This window comes from Castanea sativa, chromosome 7 (genome assembly GCF_040712315.1).
Source record: "Castanea sativa cultivar Marrone di Chiusa Pesio chromosome 7, ASM4071231v1".
Lineage (NCBI taxonomy): Eukaryota > Viridiplantae > Streptophyta > Magnoliopsida > Fagales > Fagaceae > Castanea > Castanea sativa.
The window spans coordinates 35,779,506-35,800,269 of NC_134019.1; the positions used below are offsets into that span (position 1 = coordinate 35,779,506).

The 20,764-nt window shown below is 34.9% G+C and overlaps 2 protein-coding genes and 1 pseudogene across 3 annotated transcripts; all 3 read right to left on the bottom strand.

The window, feature by feature from the left end:
* Positions 1 to 2,543: 2,543 nt before the first annotated feature.
* LOC142643266 (putative pentatricopeptide repeat-containing protein At3g18840) lies at positions 2,544 to 4,851 on the bottom strand. The gene has a single exon (XM_075817810.1). It carries the CDS (start codon positions 4,716 to 4,718, stop codon positions 2,691 to 2,693), a length of 2,028 nt encoding a protein of 675 aa, XP_075673925.1. The 5' UTR covers positions 4,719 to 4,851; the 3' UTR covers positions 2,544 to 2,690.
* A 1,263-nt stretch (positions 4,852 to 6,114) lies between these two features.
* LOC142643265 (putative disease resistance protein RGA4) lies at positions 6,115 to 9,700 on the bottom strand (annotated as a pseudogene).
* Positions 9,701 to 12,523: 2,823 nt separating this feature from the next.
* On the bottom strand, positions 12,524 to 17,557 carry LOC142643267 (pseudouridine kinase). 2 transcript variants are annotated; one of them, XM_075817811.1, is made up of 9 exons: positions 17,353 to 17,557; positions 17,095 to 17,220; positions 16,506 to 16,608; positions 15,634 to 15,681; positions 14,745 to 14,842; positions 14,531 to 14,645; positions 14,332 to 14,414; positions 13,388 to 13,940; positions 12,524 to 12,751 (listed from the first exon to the last, which is right to left on the bottom strand). In XM_075817811.1, exons 1-9 carry the CDS (start codon positions 17,437 to 17,439, stop codon positions 12,693 to 12,695), a joined length of 1,272 nt encoding a protein of 423 aa, XP_075673926.1. In that variant the 5' UTR covers positions 17,440 to 17,557; the 3' UTR covers positions 12,524 to 12,692. The 2 variants fall into 2 exon arrangements, with proteins under 2 accessions (XP_075673926.1, XP_075673927.1); XM_075817812.1 differs by having other exon boundaries at positions 17,100 to 17,220; positions 17,353 to 17,489.
* Between the last annotated feature and the right edge of the window lie 3,207 nt (positions 17,558 to 20,764).

The following is a 20,764-nucleotide window of genomic DNA, read 5'->3' on the forward strand; positions in this document are numbered from 1 at the left end:
CCACTTCATGAATTGTTTTGAGATTAACTTAAATAAACAGGTTCTGTGCTTGAATTTGAGTTAGAGTTAGGAGATGGAAAGCTGATCTTGTACTCCACCAAGGTTTACATCAAGTGGAAATTTCACTTTTCAATTCTTGTGCTACGAGATCATCCTTGTGCTGCCATTGGAGGATTCTTTCATCTTTGAGCAAAGTCATGCAAAATTGTAACATTGGACATCTTTCCTTACATGATTTTGCTAGCAATAATTCACGTCAACTTGATCTACATAATAAAAGTTTGTTTAGGCTTCTACCCTTCACTTTTCTCTCCAAAACCTCCCCATTCTTGTCTCCTGTTCATTCATGAAAAAAAAAAAAAATAGTGTAGGGAAAAAGAATTTCCACTGATCCCGGATTCTTTCGATCATAGAATTGCCAATGTGCTACAGTGGATTTGATGTCAGTTTTGTCATAATTTTATACCTTATTGAAACTTTCCCAGCAAGCTGGGATTTCTTTTTTGTCAATGAAAGAGTTTCTTAGAAGACTACTATGACTGAACTCAACAGGATAATATTCCAACAAATCTACTAATTAGAGACCAACCCATTGAAACACTTACTCATTCATAACCCCATCCTGAAATTTTCTTCTTCCAAGGATCCTTTGCTCAATAGCAGCATGATTCGAGCCTGTCCAAAATATATACATAAAAAAATATATATTATAAATATTTATCGCAAAAAAAAAAGTTTCTAATTCTAAATTCTCTGCGTGAAAGCAAAACTATTCTCTAAAATTTCATTTAGACATGACAAATTGGTTGAGTTGGGAGTGTTTGGGTTTGATCAGTCAAGTATGATCTAAAATAGTAAAACAAAAAAAACAAGGTTAATCTAAAATGGATAACTCATACCAAATCTTTGATGGCTCAGGTCAAAACAGATTACTCATACCAAACCTGGTAATAAATAAGAAATTTGAACAATTTTTTATTATTTCAAAATAAAGAAGTGGACAAAGAAACATAAGTTAACATAACACTAAAAAAAATTTAGATAATACATAGATCCTTTTGTTAAAAACTTTAACAATTCACCAGTCTAATAACTTCACCCAAAAAAAAAAAATGATGGATATCATGGTCCGAGTTTAATCTACTACATTATCATTCCATGAGATTTTGAGGTGACTCACGGAGAAGGAATGAAATAGCCTAGTCGAAAATCGGGACACCACTTCATTATATAGGGGAAAAAAAGAATTTGATTTTCTCCCATCCTAATGATATGTTATGAGTTGTTATCATGTCTGCTAGACTAATTTAATGCGAAATGTTAATTCATAGAGTTGCCAATTATTCCTTGCAATTTTTTGCTGTATCTTTTAGGTTTCATCTAGCAAGCAATGCTGATTAACTGATGATCAATCTGTACATATATAGTTACTTAAATTTTTTTTTTAAAAACCACTCATGATAGCAAACCTCCCATATGTGCTGTTTTAGCAGAACAGAAAATTGCCTCCACAAAGGTTGGTCTTAGGATTCATTACAAATCCTACACATATCTATAGATGCAGCAATGGTTCAGTCCTAGTAAAAAATAGTAAGATAAATCAAATAGATTAAAATCCTAGATGAGCAGAACATTTTATAACACTAGCAATAAAATTATATTTAGGCATTAGTGAAGCCACTGCACCGGGCTATAACAGTTGTTTTAGTCCTTATTAAACGAAGTTATATTGAGTGTGAGCAGTTGAGTCACAGAAGAGAACCATCACTAGGATGTCACAAACAAATCTCACTAGCAATGGTGGATTTCTTACTAGTATAGCAGTGAGATAACTTTGTGTTGACAACTGCACCAATCCCATCCTCCATTCTTTTACATATTGATACTTTGTTGCTAAAGTGAAAAAGGGATACAAGAAAATAAAGCCTCCTAAGCAACAAAAATAAATGTGAGGAAGTCTATTTAGTTAACCTGACTCAATGCAGAGAGACACATAAACTAATGCTTGGAACGAATCAATGGGGCCATAGGAGTTTTCTTTGTGCCAAGCCATGCCAATTTGTAACATGGACATCTTGCCTTGCATAATTTGCTAGCATTTCACGTCAGATTGATCTTTACCATAAAGTTCATTTAGATTTCTACCTTTCTTGTTTCTCCTCAAAACCTATGGCATTCTTGTGTCCTGTTTATTCAAGAAAAATAGAACTCTCACCCTGTTAGTTTATCTACTAACATTAACTCGAAATAGAATTTTGTTAGAATACAAGATGATGGTGAACAGAAATTTATGATTTGGAATAAATTACGAGTGAGCAGAAAAAGTGGGAGTTTTGTGCACTAGGTACAACCTTTTATTTATTTATTTATTTATTCATAATAAAATTTACAGCAAGAATTTGGACAACTCAGGGCTCATCAAATATTTTCTTCTCCATGTCATGCATTCTGATAGAAGAAGGATAAAAAGATTCCTAAACATTTTTACAACAATAATATTGACACAACTATTTTCCCAACTTGCTAAGGTGGTAAGTTGTGAATCTTGTGATTGATACATGCCTTTTGAAAATGAATGGTGGTTGGTGGTCCCTTTATCCAGGTTATCCACATCCAAATAAACCATGAATTTCTATGTCCAAAAGCATCCAAAATCAGTCACGTTGTCATGCTGTCATTCAAAGATGACCTCAATGCAACGCCCCAGCTATTTCATATAGTTCACCAGTCAAGCAGGCTAAGCATTTGTATATATCTTGTGCTTTAGAGTGCGATGTATCTCCAGAAGTGAATGTATGAACTCCATTTTCCATGTGTACCCAGCTGCAACCAGCAAGCCTTTTGACCTCCTTCCGTCTCATCTTCTTCCTTATTCTTCCCATGTCATGCCAATTGCCCTCTGCAGCATAGACATTGGCCAACTGAACATACCGAGCCCCATCATCTCCTATGTTTCCTAGTAGTTTCTCTTCCACCTCTCTTGCAAATATTGTATTCCCGTTTATCCTACAAGCATTCAGAAATACCCCCCAGATTGCAGCATCCAGTTCCGTTGGAATCATTTTCATAAAAGCTACCGCCTTTCCTAGTTGATTATCCCTCCCATACAGATCAATCATACATGCATAGTGGTCTATTTCAGGAAATACATTAAAGTGTTTTCTCATGGAATGGAAAATTTCCTCACCCTGTTCTACTAATCCAGAGTGACGACAAGCTGACAGAAGTGCGAGAAAGGAGACTGCATCTGGTCTGACACCTCTATCCACCATTTCTTTAAAATGATGGATAGCTTCATCTACAAGCCCATGGTGAGCACAACCAGCTATCATTACATTGTAAAGGACTGAATCTCTGTCAATAACTCTTTCGAATATTTTTTCTGCATAAGCAATGCTCCCACATTTTGAGTACATATCAACCAAAGCAGTAATCAGCTTTTCATTTATTTCAATCCCAAATCTCAGTAAGTACGCATGAATCTGCTTTCCAGGACCCAGGGCAGCCTGTATTGCACAACTGCTGAGCAAACTGAAAAGGATCAAAACATCAGGAACTGTTGCTTCCTCAGCATTGAACTCACAAAAAAGTTCAAACACAGCTTCACACTGCTGTGACCTGACATAACCTGAAAATAAAGCCATCCAGACAACAGAATTCTTCTCTAGTAATGAATCAAAAAGCCTTCGGGCTTCTACCATGCTGCCTTGAGATGCATACCCCACAATCATTGAAGTGATAGCATAGGTATTTCCGCTTCCCATTGCTGCATGAACTGACTCTGCATACTTCATATTCCCACACTTACAATAGACATCAACAATGCCACTGCTAATAAATGGATTCAAGCTCAACCCATTTTTCAAAACCCAAGCATGGATTTCCTTTCCAAGCTTCAAACTTTTCATACCAGAGCACGCGCTCAAAACACTCGCAAAAGTATGTTCATTCCATCCAAATCCACTCTCAGCCATAAGGAAAAACAACCTTAATGACTCCTCCTCAAAACCATGCTGAGCATAACCCGAAATTAATGTATTCCAGGATACCATGTCATTCAACTCGGGTTCTCTCCAAAAAATATCGGAAGCCATTTCCAATTTTCCTTCCCTACAGCAAGCTGCCACCATTGCATTCTTCAAAACCAAATCAACCACTCCACTACCACATCCACTAAAAACCTGGTATGCTTCTTTAAAACAACCACATTTAGAATACATATCAATGAGAGAGCTAACCGCAAACCCACAAATATCACTAGCACTTTTCACCATATATGAATGCAACTGCCTCCCATATGATACCACACTCAACTTGGCAGTCAAGTTAAGCATCATGCTAACAGTAAACTCATCAATTCCCATTTCTTCACACACAGAATGCATGTCAATGAATAACTTAAGCGCATGAGCTTCATACCCTTCAGTGCTTACATACCCGGATAACATTGAATTATAGGTAACCAAGTCTCTGCTGGAAGCTGCATCAAATAACGCTCTTGCTAGTGGCAAGTTTTGGGATTTTATATAAGTCAAGATTATAGCATTCCAAGAGAAGACGTTTCGTTCAGTCATTTCATCGAACAGTTTGTGAGCTTCACGAAGAAGACCGTGTTTGGAGTACAAGTGAATGAGTTGATTGGATGCGAAAATAGTTGGCGTAAAACCAGCTTTTATGGCTTGAATGTGATATATAAGGCCATCTTTCAAGGACCTCATTCACGTAGCTATGCATACGATCTAAATTCTAATAACGCAGAGACAAAGAAAAAGAACAAAAAAAAAAAGGGCGGGAAACAGTAATAGAGCGTTGATGCCTATTTTGGGAGTTTAATGAATGACTTCATGGAAAAATCCTAATATTCTTCTCTCTTTCAATCAGCTTTGAGTTTGAACTAACACCCCCCCCCCCCCCCTCCCTTCTCTCTCTCTCTCTCTCTCATATTTCATCTTTGCAGTTTGCTCCAGAAGACGTGGCAATCCTGTAATTTACATCATTTCACTTTCTTGCCAATTGTTATGGAATGTTTTAAATGCCTTTTTAGTTTTTAAGGCTAAGTATAATTTTAGTAAAAATTTAGGAGAAACCCCTCGGTCAAACTTATCTAGATATATAGCACTTTATCAAACTCCAATTTCACTTGGAAAATTCGAGTTCTAAGTATTATGAGTTTACGTGACAATCTAATGCTTGGAACTTAAATTTTACTTAGAATTAGAGTTTGTGGAATTTGAGTTTTAGAAAAATGCTACATAACTAAATAAGTTTAATAGAATGCATTACTCATAAATTTTTTTTTAAGATTATGTTATTTGGCTAAAAATGTCGCCTTTTTAGGGTGATTTGTTAGAATCAAAATCAATGTTTCAAAACAAATTTTTGTCTTGATTTTAGAATCAGTTAATTGGTGACATGGAGTAGTTTAAAAGTCGGGAATGGTTGCCTTAGAATTCAAGAAAGCATTTTTTACAAGGATGAAAGGTTCTGGTAAGCATCCCCAAAAGAATGATTGTTAAATATTGAAAAACATTAGCCTGATTGACTACTTTAACTTATATTGCCTTCTTATTTGTTCTTACTTTCTCTCCTAAATGATCCCTGGGAAGGAAAATATTGCTTTTGGATCATGCATCTATTTCATAGATTTGGCAGGCAGTAAGTTTGGCCTTTGCCACCCATATTAACAACTCAAGGATGGACTTGCAACTATTCCCCTCCTTTTGCTTTGTTGGTGGCGGATTGGTTCTTACAATGTTTCCCTTCTCACTATGAAACACTAGTTGGTGGCATCAAATATAAATTCATTAAGTAATTGAAGATTATCTGAACTTCCTCTTAATTCAAATTGAATATGCTGAATTCATTAACAATTTTACAATACCACAAATACACTAGTAATGAGCAGTGAAAAAAGAAAAGTTTGTAATGGGATTGTTTTAATTGTTCAAGGGGAGGGAAAACCCAAAAAACAAATGAAGACAATATCTGAGGGCTGAATTTAGCAATGAGGAGATTTGAACTCTGCAATGGCAACACCAAAGTGCTAGTCAGACTTGAACCTTAGGCATTAGGTCATGCGTTGTGTCTATAAACAGATATTCCGCAATCATACACCACTCAAAAAATGGTAAAAGAAAAAGATTACGTTTACAAAAAGGCAAAAGAGTTGTACCTATATGCGTTCAGCCTTGAATGACATAGCAAAATCTCAATTACCGACCTCTCAAAATAGTCGTCAAAATGGGTCTGAATGTTTGGGATGTGAGCAATCTTATGCCAATCCGCGCCACTACCTTTCTTGCACCGCCTCTTCAGATGTGGACATTCTCAAATTATCAATGTTTTGAGTGCCGTAAGATTTTGCAACTCGTTTGGTATAGACATTAGACTTGAGCAGTACTCAATTGCCAAATATGAAAGCGATGTGAGGCATCCTAGTTGTGTCGGCAAAGCAGATAATCTGTTACAATTCCAGATTTGCAGAGTATGGAGATTAGTTAGATGTTGAATACCCTCTGGCAATGAAATTAAGCATGCGCATCCTTCAATATGTAACTCCTCAAGTGCAGTTAAATATTGAATTCCCTCAGAGAGAGCAAAATCTATCACACTTCTCAATCCGTAACTTCCTTAGTGAAGATAAGCCTCCCAAACCAATCATTTGAAAGGACGCAAAACGGTAACAGCAAATTATGTGTAGACTCTGTAAACAACGTAGGTTCTGGCTTCCATCTGGAAGAGTTTGGAGCTCAGGACAGTAACTTATATATTTCAATGCAGAAAGACTATCCAACTGATTTGCTAGTGACTCAAGTTCGAATAGATAATATATCCGCAAGGACGCAAGCATCTTATGATTTTGCAGCAGTACATCTGGAAGAAGAGTCAATTTATCGAAGTCTTCTATCGCGAGGAAAGAAAGTGAAGTGAGATTCTTCACTGAACAAAGTAACTTTGCATTGTTTCTTCTAATTGTGAAAATTTTAACGGAAGGAATAATGGGAAACTCTTCTAACCTTGAGCATCCTGCAATCAATAATGTTCTTAAGTGGGGAAAACTTTCTTTTCCATTCACTGTTCTCCATTCCTCTAAATTAGACATGTTACATAACTCCAAGCTCTCCAATGACGGGAACACAATTGCACTATCCCCATAGAACTCATTGCCAAGATACTTCACAATATGATTGCTAGTTAGAACAAGAACCTTGAGGTAAGGTAGATTCCCAAGAGGTGGAAGATGTTCGTATCTTCTACAATTTTCTAGTGAAATTTCAACCAGATTAGGAAGAAGCGAATTTTTCATCCATGTTGAAAATTTTGAACCACGATAGCAACTTATGCACAGCTTTTTCAAATTTGAATTAGGTTGCAAACCTTCAAGAACATTTTCACACTGTGTAGGTCCATTCATGCTATCACTCTGCCAAACCAAACTCATCGAAAGAAGATCTTGTTTCCCAATCAAATTTGCATTTTTTGCATCTGTTAAATCTCTTAAATTATTAAGTCCTTTTATGCACAATTGCCCTACAAGATTTAGTCCTTTCAGCTCACTTAATTGATGACCATCAACAAAGTCAACAATGAATAAGCTCAATGATTTGAGGCAAGTTAGTTGCCCTATGTGTTTAGGCATACGAGTAAGAGAATTACAGTTAGTGAGGCCAAAATACCTAAGGTTTTTCATTTGCTTCATATCTTTGGGCAAGGTATGAAGATGATGACAATAATCTAGCTTCAACGTCTGTAGGTTCACAAGGCAGGTGGTTGATTCCAGTAACACTTCGATATTAGAATGAGGCATGTTAAGATACCTCAAAAGGTTTAAACTTCTAATTGAGCTTAGTACTTTCTCAGCTTTATAACCATAATCCCACACTCGAAGATACTTCTGTTTCAAAAACATGGGAAAAAAAGCTTTATAGTCACCATAATAATCAGGTGATGCCATAATGCATGAGCGTAGAGATCGAAATTTTTGTATGTCGTCATTACAAGGAATGGCTTTTGATGAGTTCCTGGGAAAAGACAAGTGACGAATTCTTTTTGAAACTTTCAGAACCTTACTAAATTCCACCGACAAGCATTCAAACCTCATAATAGACTGAGCAAGGTCATGCATAAGATCATGCAGCTTACATGCTTTTTTCCCAGGAACATCCTCCTTGACATCTTGAAAGAAAGTCCTCCAAACTAATTCATTGAAGATATCAAGGCCAACATCATGCAATTCCAATGGTCCTTTGAAGGGAATAAAACCATTAGCCATCCACAGTTGTATCAAATTGTTCACCTCAAGCTCATAACCCTTGGGAAATACACAGCAATAAGCAAAACATTGCTTCAAATGTGGAGGTAAATGGTGATAACTCAATCTTAAGATAGGCAAGATGGAATTATCAGCTTCCAATAAATTCCAAATCTCACTTTCTTTCACAGATGACCATTCACTCTTCCTATTTTTTAAGCTCAAGAGGCTTCCAGAGCCTTTATTGCTAAAGGTACTCCTCCACACTTCTTCACTATTTCCTTGCCAATTGATTCCAATTCTAATTTCTCCTCATCCTTTCTCATCTCAAATGCACATCCTTTAAATAAGGACCAAGAATCATCCTCTGACAAACATCCCATGTGGTGTATAGGAAGTGTGGCCATCATACGTGCAACTTTCTCATTTCGGGTTGTCACTATAACCATACTCCCTTTCTCCCACACCCAAACATATCTTTTAGGTCATCCCATTTCTTACGGTCATCATTCCAAACATCATCTAAAACAATTAAAAACTTCCTACCACGCAACTTTTCTTGTAGGTGTTGTTGTAGTGGATCCAAGTCTGAAAGACCACATGTACTACCATCAACGGACTCTATGATTGTCCTCACCAACCTTATTTTCTGGAAATCATCTGATAAACACACCCAAATTCTCATCTCATAATGCCTCTTCACCATTTCATCATTGTAAGTGTTGTTTTTCCTAGGCCCCCAATACCCCATATGGCATAAATGACAAGATTATCTTGATCAGACATATTGAGCAACACTTCAATTACCTTTTTTTCTCCTCGCCTCTTCCATAAATCTCACTTTTAGTCAAATGTGAGCCAGTTTTTCTTTCTATATTAAAAACATCCATGTCTATAGCTTCCTCTCTCAGGTGGAACTTAGATCTCACCGTGGAAATGGCTTCCAATCTATCCCTTACACCCTTCAATTTATGTGCCATCTTCATGCGAAATATAAGTGGGTTTTGAAGAGAAAAAAAACCACTTAGTTGGCTTCTCACACCTTTTTGACCCTCCACCTTTCTTCGTAGAGCTTCAAATGCAAACTCATCCAGCACATCATCTGCATCATAAGCTCCATCTTTGAGCATTCTCAGCCAGTTTTTGACAGCCTCACCCTTCCGTCGCTTCTCCTCTGCATCTTGGAGAACTGTTTGGATGGTGGACAGCGTTCTCTCAAGGTTTTCAAGCTCAATTCCCAAGCCCCAAGCAATTCCAAGTTCTTGTAGTCCTAAGTTATTCAAGTTCCTCACCATAGAGCTCACCATAGAAGAAAGAAGTATGTCTGCCATATCCTCTGTCCCACGCTTTGGCGAACAAATTGCAATTATGGGGTTGAATACAGGATAGTTGAAGATAAGTGAATTGCCAAAAGGAAGAAATGCTTAATCAATTGAGTTATATGCTAATGGGGTTTTCATCTTTATTTTTTCTTTCATTAGTTGACATCTTTTATTTAATTAGTCTTTGTACCTATGGCTCCGCATTGGTTGACTTTAATAAAATCAAATTCATCTCCTGTATGCTTATATTCTTTAGTTGTGACCTGAGTTTTCATTTCTATATCTGTCTTTCTTAGCAAGTGTACAGGTTTTTAATTAGTATTTCTGCCTCTAAACTACACGTTATTGACTCAACTAACAATCAGCCCAGCCTTACATCTACTTCGCTCTTTAATAATGGCCTAATGGTGTTCTAATTATTCTTCTTTCCTTATATCATATATATACATTTCGTGCTTCCAACTCAACACGTTTTTTGCCTGTTTTTTATTTATTTCTGGGATTAAAGCTCCGGGTGTTGACTTAACTAAAGAATATTCAGTTCTTGGGTTGCTGGGATTTCTTTGTAAAATTTGTGGCTCTATAAAGGATTTGGCAGGAGAGGGGAGATAGGAAGAACAGAGAAGAGAACCAAAACGAAGAGAGAATGGAGAGTGCAACGGTAATAAGTGGGAATTTCTCTCTCTCTCTCTCTCTCTCTCTCTCTCTCTCTCTCTATATATATATATATTTGGATTCAAGTTAAACCACTTAATAACTTCTTATTTAATTCATATTTTGAAAATTTTACCGTTGGATTATATGTTTTATATATTTTTAATATACATGTCAATTTTCATACTGATTAGATGTTATTTACCATTCAATCCATAAACACATCTTTTTATGCATTATTTTAAATTATAAAAACTTGAATTTTAAAAATTGACTGATGGCATGAATATTAATCTTTGATCACCTAGAAATTTTGCAAGCATGAAATTTATACGAAAATAATGCAATCCAACGGTGATTTTGTCAAAATTCATATCTAATTAAAAAATATTGAATGGTGTAACATTGCTTAAAGTACACTTAAATGTAACTTGAACTCAATCTAATATATTAATTACAATATGAGAAATGAGATTTAGTGTGCATTTGGCATTGACTTAAAAAACCAAATTTTTTTTTTTTTTACTATTTAGCTTATTATTACTACTATTCAGCTTATTTTTTGCTACTATTTATGAGTTTTATTGCACTTTGATATTATTCATGAGTCTCATTATACTATTTTAGTTACCTTTTAGATTTATTTACAGTACTTTCAGCAAAAAAGTTTTCAGTTTTAGCTAAATAAGTTGCTCCCAAATGAACTCTTAAACTCTAGATGTCTTCGTTGAAAATACTAAGGTGATAATTGAGTTACAAAACTCTTAGTTTTGCACTAAGAATTATAAATGGGTAACTTAACACTAAAATTAAGAAAATTAAAGTGGACACTTAAATGGAAAATTAGACTATTATTAGAAGATGAGTTGAATTTTGATTGTGCTTCGACTTTAATATATTATATATGATTATAATAATATGAACAATTTTTAGTATTTTTTAAATTTATTTTTTTAATAATTCGCTAGTCACAGTGGAAAAAAGGGGATTTGATCCTTAAACATCTCTCTTAAAAATATTAGGAGGTGTTAGTTGCACTAAAATGGCTTTTTAGGACATTATGCTTACAGTTTTACAACTAAAATCTCGTATGAACTTTTTTGTTGCTTGTGAAAAAATTAACTTCATACCTAAATTACATATATCATCAATTTTTACATATATCTCTAGACATTAAATAAAAATAAAAATAAGGAGTTTCACTTTCTCTAGATGCTCACAAAATCTAATAGTTTTTGACAATTGAAAATTTATTGCCATTTTATATCCACTTCAAAACCCCCCCTTTTTTTAAAAAAGGAAGCAGGCCACATTTAACTAGCTTTATTTTTTGGGATCACTAGAGTAGCTGATCAAAACTTCTATTTTAGGATGCGGTGGGCTCTTATTTTTTGGATCACAATGATCATGATTCATACGATCTAATATTGTGCTCTATGATTTTTGTTGTAATTTGGAAAGGATGAGAAACCTATGAAATTCATTTAACATATTCTCAACTTTACTTGAAAATCAATATTCATTAAGCATAACCTCAAATCTACATCAAAAGAATGTTCTTTTTGCTTTCTCATTTCACTAGAGTCAATGTTTCAGTTAACCGATGAGAAACAAGATTCAAATTACCAGACAAAGTAGAAAGTAAATCAATGAAGGAGATGCTTGTTAGATATTCCTGCTTTTTGGTGAGGCTGCTTATCATTTTTGCCATCTTTTTTGCTTAATACTATACGCCAGAGCCAAAAGTGCATGCAACACTAGGCTCTGCGGAGCAGTATATAAACTCACACACCCATCATTTTTGTCATCTTAGGCGTAGGTTCTTGAAAAACTGTCATTACATGGGTTGGACAAAAGGAGTGCCATTAAATGGAAATTGGCTAAGTGCTGTGGACACTGTACTAAGTACTAACCACTAACATTCAAGCTCTACAAGCATACTTGTAAAGGATTTTCTTATCAGTCGCTTGCCCAGATAAAATCCATATAGAGACAATAAGAAGTAAAAGCAAAAAATTGAACGGTTGTTTGATCGACCTTGCTCAGTTGGAGATTCTGATGAATAACCTGTCCACTGCACATGAATTTTCCACTAGGTTTTTTCTTTCACGGCTACCAAGGGGCACCAAGGCAGTATGATGCTAATTCACTTATTGGCCCTTTTATCATTTAAGACACATTAGTTTTGAAGAGGGTGAGCGGTTGAGTGATTAGGTTTATTTGAGTTCAATAATAATTTGTATCATACCATGCTCCCATGACTATCAACAGAAAATCAAGGACCAATTGAGAGAAATTCACAACAAAAATAGCCTTATGACATTTAACAACTAAAAAAAAGAAATAGTATTGGCAGGTCTTAGAAAAAAAAAAGAGTCATGGTGTTCAAGTTGAAGTTTCTATTAGCTCTACAACACGTTGACCAGTTTAGCTTATAATTTCAGACTTTGTATGCTTCTGATGATTTATAGCATTGATTGATTGAACACAACTTTCGCAGCTGAGTATACTGACCTTGCATCATCTGCACAGAAGAAATTCACATCAATTGCTTTCATCCTTATGTCTGTCATGTTTGTATGCTTGTTTATTTGTTTTTTGCTTGGCAGATCTCAATCATTGTCCAAATCAAAATTACAAGGGGTCTATTGTTTTAGTGACAAAGCACAGGGGTTATTGTAATTTACCCTCTAGGCAAGACCCTTGTCAATTCACAAAGTGCAAAGAGGTGCACATTACTGCTCAAAATAGTACATCTCTCTCAAGCCCAATTCATCAGTATGGCATTTGGATAACCCCTAGAATGAGTTCAAATGTTCTGCTCTATTGAACATAGCAAATTTCACCCCCCCCCCCCCCCACCTCTCCCAATACTACATTCATTTTGTTTCTCATAGCATTTGGAAGGAACATTAACTATAAATTTCAAAAATCATGAGAATTTGGTATTACAAGAAATGGCAATGATAGTGAACATTAGTTATTTTGTGATGACTCCTACTCCTATCTTGATAATGGATCGGTGCCTCCAAATGCTATGGAATATGATATGGAGTCATTTCATTCCAGGAAAGCCCAAAACCCTTTATGAGCAGAACTTATAAAGCAAAGTTTATAAATATAGACAAAATATTAGGAAATGGAATATGTGAGTGCATACCTGCAATTGAGGCCAAACTAAATGCAGTAGGCACATTGGTCTCTGCCTCAACAGCAGCTTTGGCTGCCGCAATTCCAACTGCCACACTCTGCATAACATTTAAACCTGCACAAATGGAAGCAAGCATCCCACCAACCAAGCAATCACCAGCCCCTGTGAGCCTTACAACTGATGCAGGAAGTGCTGGAAAATGCACAGCAAAAAGATGAGAATCTTTTTCTGAATCAGTAGCACCACCCCAATGTGGAGGACAGCTTGATGTTACAATCTTATAAAACTGTTCACAAGAGCCATAAGGCTTGAGTCTCTCCAAACCAGTATTCATGAAGCTGGGCCCTCCTTTAGAGCATAAGAACACTCCATCTGAACCAAGGGTCACAACAACTATTCTGATACCCTTTTCTAGCAAAAGCCAGATTGCTGGTTTTAGCTTTTGGAACAATGATTCTGTTGAATCTTTATTTCCCCTCTCGATTGGAGGAAACACATTTGCACAAGACAAAGCATTGGCCATGGCAATAAGTTCATCTTCATTAGGTGAAGCAACGGTTACCTGCAGGAAACCTTCATATTAGTTGGAGACTGAAAAAATGTGAATAAAGAGCATAGGATCAAACGTGGGTGTAGCATGTGTTCTTATCAGTTTGGTCAATGAGGTCTATCTCAAATGCCATCTCCTTCCCTTGTAAGAGTAAAAAGGAGCAGAGCATGCGGTAGTGGGTTCAAGACTCCTTAGGTGTGTGTGCAACTTAATACTAAAGAAAAAGATTTTTTTTTTTTTTTCCTTTTATCAGTTTCATTAAATAAAGCAATGGCTACACAAATTAATCCATACTCTAAAAGTTTTGCTAAAATAAGTTCTAACAATGTGCAGCACAGAATGAGGTGGCAGAGCAGAACTTGGAACATAATAATGACCACTTTTTCAAGTTTCCAGAACTTACATACTTGGCAACTGAAGCAACTCTTCTGGATTTTGCAACAGATACGGGCTCAAACCACACTGGAACACTAGACTTTGCCGCAACTAAGAAAAACAAATATGGATAAGAGAAAAGTGGAGAATCAATAATAATTGGTAGAGTAAAGAATTCAACAATTTAGTTAACAAATATATTGGCAAGAGAAAGAGTTTAGAGGTACTTTGACAAGAAGCTTCTAGAGCAGGAGGAATTAGGTTTGCATCAACCATCAATATTGGAGCAGAACATATACTGTCCTTGAATTGCTGAATCCACTCAGGTGTAAGAAACTTTTCCTGTGTCAGGTTATCAAAAAATATATTAAATCCTGAAGGTACTACTCTGAAACTTGTATAAGTTGGCAGATTTTCTACAGCCATCATAAATAAACTCACAATAGCTTCCACACTTGCAACAGCAGCTGCCAATTCTCCATCGATATCAAGTATGTTGCATACAACAGGAGTACCTATATCTTGTTGCTTTCGAATCCCTACTCCAAACTAATATTGTGTAAGAATAGACTAGCATGCTTCATAAGAAATTTTCACCCCCACATTTAAGAAGGAAAGATGACTAAATTATACCCAATCTTATGCATTAATGTTTCAATTTGACTCTAGGAAGACATGTAGAAAAGAAAGCTTGCAATGTATAAGAGGCTAGTGTTGAACTGGATCTCTTATAAGTTAATATTTTCTTTTCAAATCCTATAACTTCTACCAAACACAATACCGGCATTTATACTAAGCTCCTACATTATCATGTATAATTCAGATGAAGACAAGCCAGCCTCGTTTTTTTCCTCCCTCTTATTGAGTTTCTTTATCTTCAATTCATTTTTTATGAATTTTTTCTGTATTCATCTTTCTAAGCATTGGTGTCACTCTAAATTTTCCAAATTATTTTGAGTCTTCTAACAGAGCCCACACAACTATGCAACGTAGTGAAGTTCTTGTTATAACAAATCTAGTATGAAAACAAAAGAAAAAGATCGTGGTGGATACCAAGATTTCCTACCATTGAACTGAAAGTTGTGCACAAAATAAGTCAAACTAGCTTGCTTTAGTGTCAGAAAAAAATCTGTGCTAGAGGGTTGTCTATTCCAACTTACAACAAAATTGACAAGAGTCCCACAGTTTCATGGCCAAGTCAAAATGGGAATAAAAAGAACAGGGTTACTGAGTAGATTCAAATAGAAACATAAACCAATCATTTATGCAATCAGAAAAGGCAACATTCTCCGTAGATAATAACTAAAGGATGTAAACAGGAAAAGAACACCTTCTGTAGATAGCCCAGCAGATTTCCAGTGCTCTAATAACAACTTTCCTAGTAAGAAAAGTAACAACGTCAGATACAGAAGAAGCCATATTGGCAGTAGGTCAAATGTGATGATGAGAAAAACAAATAAATAGAAGTCTGGTACAATATAAAAGTAAAGAGTCCATGATTAGGCATTTTAATGCATGAAGATGGATACTTATGAACTTAATGTGTATCTGTGTATTGAATACAAGGCACATCTAAATCCAAATGCAGATGGGGTATAAAGAAAAGATCAAGCCAATTGCTAGTGTGTCACCCTTCCAAGGATGTTGAATATTGCATATAAAAATGATACAAAATTTGAATAACCAGATTGGATACTTAGAAATCCAAGCAAACATATGAATGTTACATTTGAATGCATGACATATGTGCTTGCATATCAATGGGATAATGATGGAATTCAGAGTATGGACTCATATCAATGATATCATTATTCAAATTCAGTAACAAGCCTATAAGCCGTGCATTTTAATGAATCCATGTATGTGAACAGAAAATTGGAGATTCTAACAAATTCACTATTTAGGTTATTCTTTCCCTCTTTAAAAAATAAAATAAAATGTATTGGCAACTTACATACCCAGACAATGGGTTTATGAACCTACAACCCCACCCTTGACCCATTATCATGTGGGAGGAAGTACCATTTGAGCCAAACCTCATTAACCTATTTAATTCTGATTTACTTGAAGACCTAAATATGGTTTATGCAGGCAATCCCATCTGTGAACCACAGGTGCCAGTTTAACCTGGAAGCAGCATGCCTCCTGTAAAAGCTACAAAACTATCAAAATAATACAAACAAAAGAGATGCAAAAACTCACCAGCCATATCAAGCCCCACAGCACTAATCATAAAAGGCTTTGTTCCGAGTTTCGACACGCATTCAGCAACATTCCTTGCTACACCACCTAGTACATAACGAACCTGAACAGAAGACTCCATAATGTTCAACTATCGCAATTATATGTATATAAAAGGAACTTCTTTTTCTCCAATTTAGCAACTTGATGCACATGCATGCTTCCATATGCCATTAGATATAAATGAATCTACACCTATCTTTGTATTAGCACTATAACCAACCCCCTCATTAATTAAGAACATAAACTGTCAAGCTACAATTCATATACGAAAACAAAACAAAACCATTTCTTGGGGTGCAATGATAATAACAAAACTATCAAATAAATCCTTAAGTTCAAGTGAAAAACAACTACACTCAAATGGGTTCTTGTTCTACTTCATAAATAAAAAGAAATTGACATAATTGAAATACATTTTCTCTAAACCAAAACAAGACCTCCATTATTTTAATTAACTCTATCATACAATGTTTACAAATTCACCAAAGTTGCAAACTTTATTCACACCTTGAATAACCAAATATATATGGAATTAACAAAAGAAAACCTTGCCAGGTGTGGTGGTTCTGGGATTGGCAGGGACTGAAGGAATGGCATGAATGTCCAACACCATACCCCCTATGATCACAGCTTCTGCATCACCATTTTTCACTTTCCCACCATTCAATAAAACCTTAAAAAAAAAACCCCCACCAAAAAAACAATGAGTTAACAAGTAAACAACATGTGAATGTGAATATATTGCACCATAAAGTAAATCATTATAAAAAATATAAGTAAAAATTGTGAATGAAATAATCTTTACCTGGTGAAGAAAAAATTTGGGTTCACGAGGCAGTGATAGGAGGTGACGAGAAATAGCCTCCACTCTTCTCTGAACACTGCTCTCCATTTTCGCTTCTCTATGAGACTGTAAAGGATTAAGGAATGCTCTGTTTTCGCATTGCAGAGAAATACCAACTAAAAAGTATTGACTTGATCATGGATTCAATTGGGCAGTTCTCATTTGGGTAGGTTGAGACATATCTCGGCCTCTATGGACTACCTCAGATTTAAAGAGTGTAGGCCTCATTAATTTTTGGGCTCAGTTAGGACAAAACCTTAGTCCGAGCAATAAGAGACAGGTGTGCTTTAGTTGGGTCTATTGGGAAATTGGAAACTAGTGATGGTCTTTGAATCTCGAAATAAAAGCTATAACTAATTCAAGTTACATCCAATTTTGGTTTGAATTCCCACCTCACCCTCTCCTACTATAGATCTATGTAAAAAAAAAAAACTAAACTGCAATTTACACTCTTAAAATTCATGAAAATTTTGATTTTGAGTCCTAAAGTTTTAGATCCAAAAATCTACGTCATTTTTTGATTTGAGATGGCAATTAATAGACACTTTATCATGACACATGAACTAAAGAAATTAAATCCAAGCGATATGTACCGTTAGGCATATGGAGCCAAATTTTGAAATTATAAATGCAAAATTAAAATTACCTCAAAATTTAAGGGTTTAAATTGCAATTTAGTTTTTTGAAAACAAAACTAATTCATGTTATGAGTTTGTTTGTTGAGTGGTGGACGAGTTCGTTTGGTATATCTTCTTCTCATTAATTTATTTAATTTAAAAAATAGGTTGAGCCAAAGTAGAATCGTTGATTTTGCACTTTGAAGTTGTAATTGTAGGTTGGGTGGTCCCTATTTTAGAATCCGGCCCATAAACTTTCAAAACAAAAAACATACTGATGTTTGGGCCTCAACCAGCCCACTTAACAAACTAGGAAAATCTGAGCCCATCAAACTTTAAGAAGCTAATAACTCATAAAGCCTGATAGTCATCCTCCCTCCAAAAATCCAAAAAAAAAAAAAAAGATATCAGAATAAGCAAAGGAATTGGAGCTAAAAGATTTCACATTGTACTGTAGAAATGTCATCTTCATAAGTCATGATGACTAGTCAATTTGCTTCATATGTGTCAAGTATATAATTATAATGTTTGATATCAAGAAAGAAAAAAAAATGTATGAAGACATGAGTACTGCTGTGACTGAAATTTTAGTGATATTCATTCTGTCATAACCTGAAGTTGGAACAGCCCTGTTGATATTTAAAATTTTTAAATGCTTAAAACTTAAAATAAATAAATAAATAAATTAGGCAAGCCGGAATGTGCTTTCACACTTGGTCTTCATATATGAGGAAATAACCTGAAGTTGGAAAAGCCCTGTTGATATTTAAAATTTTTAAATGCCAAAAACTTAAAATAAAATAAAATAAATTAGGCAAGCCCGAGTGTGCTTTCACACTTTGTCTTCATTTATGAGGAAGCTATATAAGATATTTTGACGGGTCAATAGACTCAATACTCTACAGTAAACATTTATTTTCTCATTTTTTTTTCAACTATTTTGGTTCTTCATAAAGTAATGAATCTGTCATATGATGCTGCACGTTTTGATTTAAATATAGAACTAGCACTTATCCTTTGAGCACAATCTTCAATGATAATAATGGTGCACAAGAATTTTCCATTAATGTGGGAATAATTTTCAATGAAGTAAAAGGGCCCGCAATGCTTATCCGAATGCATGCGTTGCAAAAGTTGAATTCCTACCACTTTTTTTTCCCTTCATTCCTATTCCTTCTATCTTTTTGCAATTTTAGCATGCTACTTTTAACGAGAAAATCAACAAAATAATACTAATCAATGCCACTTTTAAAGGAAAAACCAAAAAAAAAAAAAAAAAAAAAAACCTCCTCTCAAAGGGAGTTGCTGATATTTTCCAGTCCAACATAGCAACATAGGCAAAGCTTCCTCCAACATTGATTCTCTCGAGTCTTAACATGGTGCTATTTCTTTTTGTTTTTTAAATTTGATAATCTGATATTTAGAGATGGGGATTTGAGTTCGAAATATTTCTGTTAGAAATGTTAGAATTTTGTTAATGGGTGCTCTTATGACATTTTTTAATGAATTATTTTAAAAAAATTTTAATAATAAAAAATATATAATAAAAAAAAAGTATAAAAAAAAAGCTAGTTTTTTTTTTCTATAGAAAATTTTTAAAAGAATTTCTTACATCAATGTCCTTAGGGCAACTTTTCCCGAAGGCTTTTGACTAACATGGTACTATGTTAACAAACATTAGTTAAATATTAGGGACAAAGTTTACCTCAAATTCAGTTTAATGAAAAATTTGTTTTACTTAATGATTGTCTAACGTACTTTTACTCTTTTAGACACATAGTTTATTAAATGAGTAATGCATTAATATGCTTTTATGAATGGCTGCATAATAAATTTGAGGAAAATTTTATCCATCCATTATTGTTGCCCCATCATGTTTTCATTAGTACGAGGGAAATTTATCCATCCATTATTGTACCATCATGTTTGAATAAAGTTACTTATAAAAGTATAAATATTTTTAAAAATATATAAATATTTAAAAAGTTGTATATTCCTTTTTAGGATGAAAATAAACTCAATCACACAAGCCTATCTTATGATTTAGAGCAACCACACCAACTCATTTATAATCTTCTAAAATAGAAAAAAGTGCCTATTTTACACATTTTAACTCAAAAAATACTCACATCAGTTTTTGTAAAAATATACAAATATACACCATGGCCATGTAAATGAACAGTTACTGTTTACCGTGTAAATGACTTTTTTATTCTTTTTTCTCTCTCTTCTCTCTACCTTTGACTCACCTCACTCTCTTTTTCTCATTTCCTTTCTAATCTCACTCTCACCGATCAACTCTCTCTCAAAGCCGATCAGCCTCTCCAATCCAACAATTTGATCAGCCTCTCTAATCAAATACAGCGGTGATTCTGACAGACCATGATTCCGATTATCCTCTCTTATCTTTGATCACATGAAAACAACCGGCTTTCTCAGCGGACCATGATTTGATGATCCAGGGCCTTAACTCAATGAACACCGGTGATTTCGACGGGTTTGTTCTATTTGATCATTGATGGTGGCTAGTGGGTGATTTTGGGTTTGTGTTAGGTTTGTAGCTCGATGGAGAAGACGGTGACTGGCTGGGTGTGGGTGATTTTGTTGAAGGATGGGTGTGTGTTTGGCTCGACGGAGAAGATAAGTTTGTGAGTTTGTTCCAGAGAGGAGAGGGAAGGAAATAATAAAAAATGTAAAAAGAATAAATATTTTTTTGAATAAATGTGTAAAATGACGTTGGTATTTTGTAAAAGTTG

Coding starts and splice junctions, on each gene's coding strand:
- LOC142643266 (XM_075817810.1), bottom strand. CDS start 4,718: ATGAGGTCCTTGAAAGATGGCCTTATATATCACATTCAAGCCATAAAA.
- LOC142643267 (XM_075817811.1), bottom strand. CDS start 17,439: ATGGAGAGCAGTGTTCAGAGAAGAGTGGAGGCTATTTCTCGTCACCTC. Junction 15,682..16,505: donor TGTGGGGCTTGATATGGCTG/GTGAGTTTTTGC, acceptor TTTTCTTACTAG/GAAAGTTGTTATTAGAGCAC. Junction 14,843..15,633: donor TGCTGGGCTATCTACAGAAG/GTGTTCTTTTCC, acceptor AGTTTGGAGTAG/GGATTCGAAAGCAACAAGAT.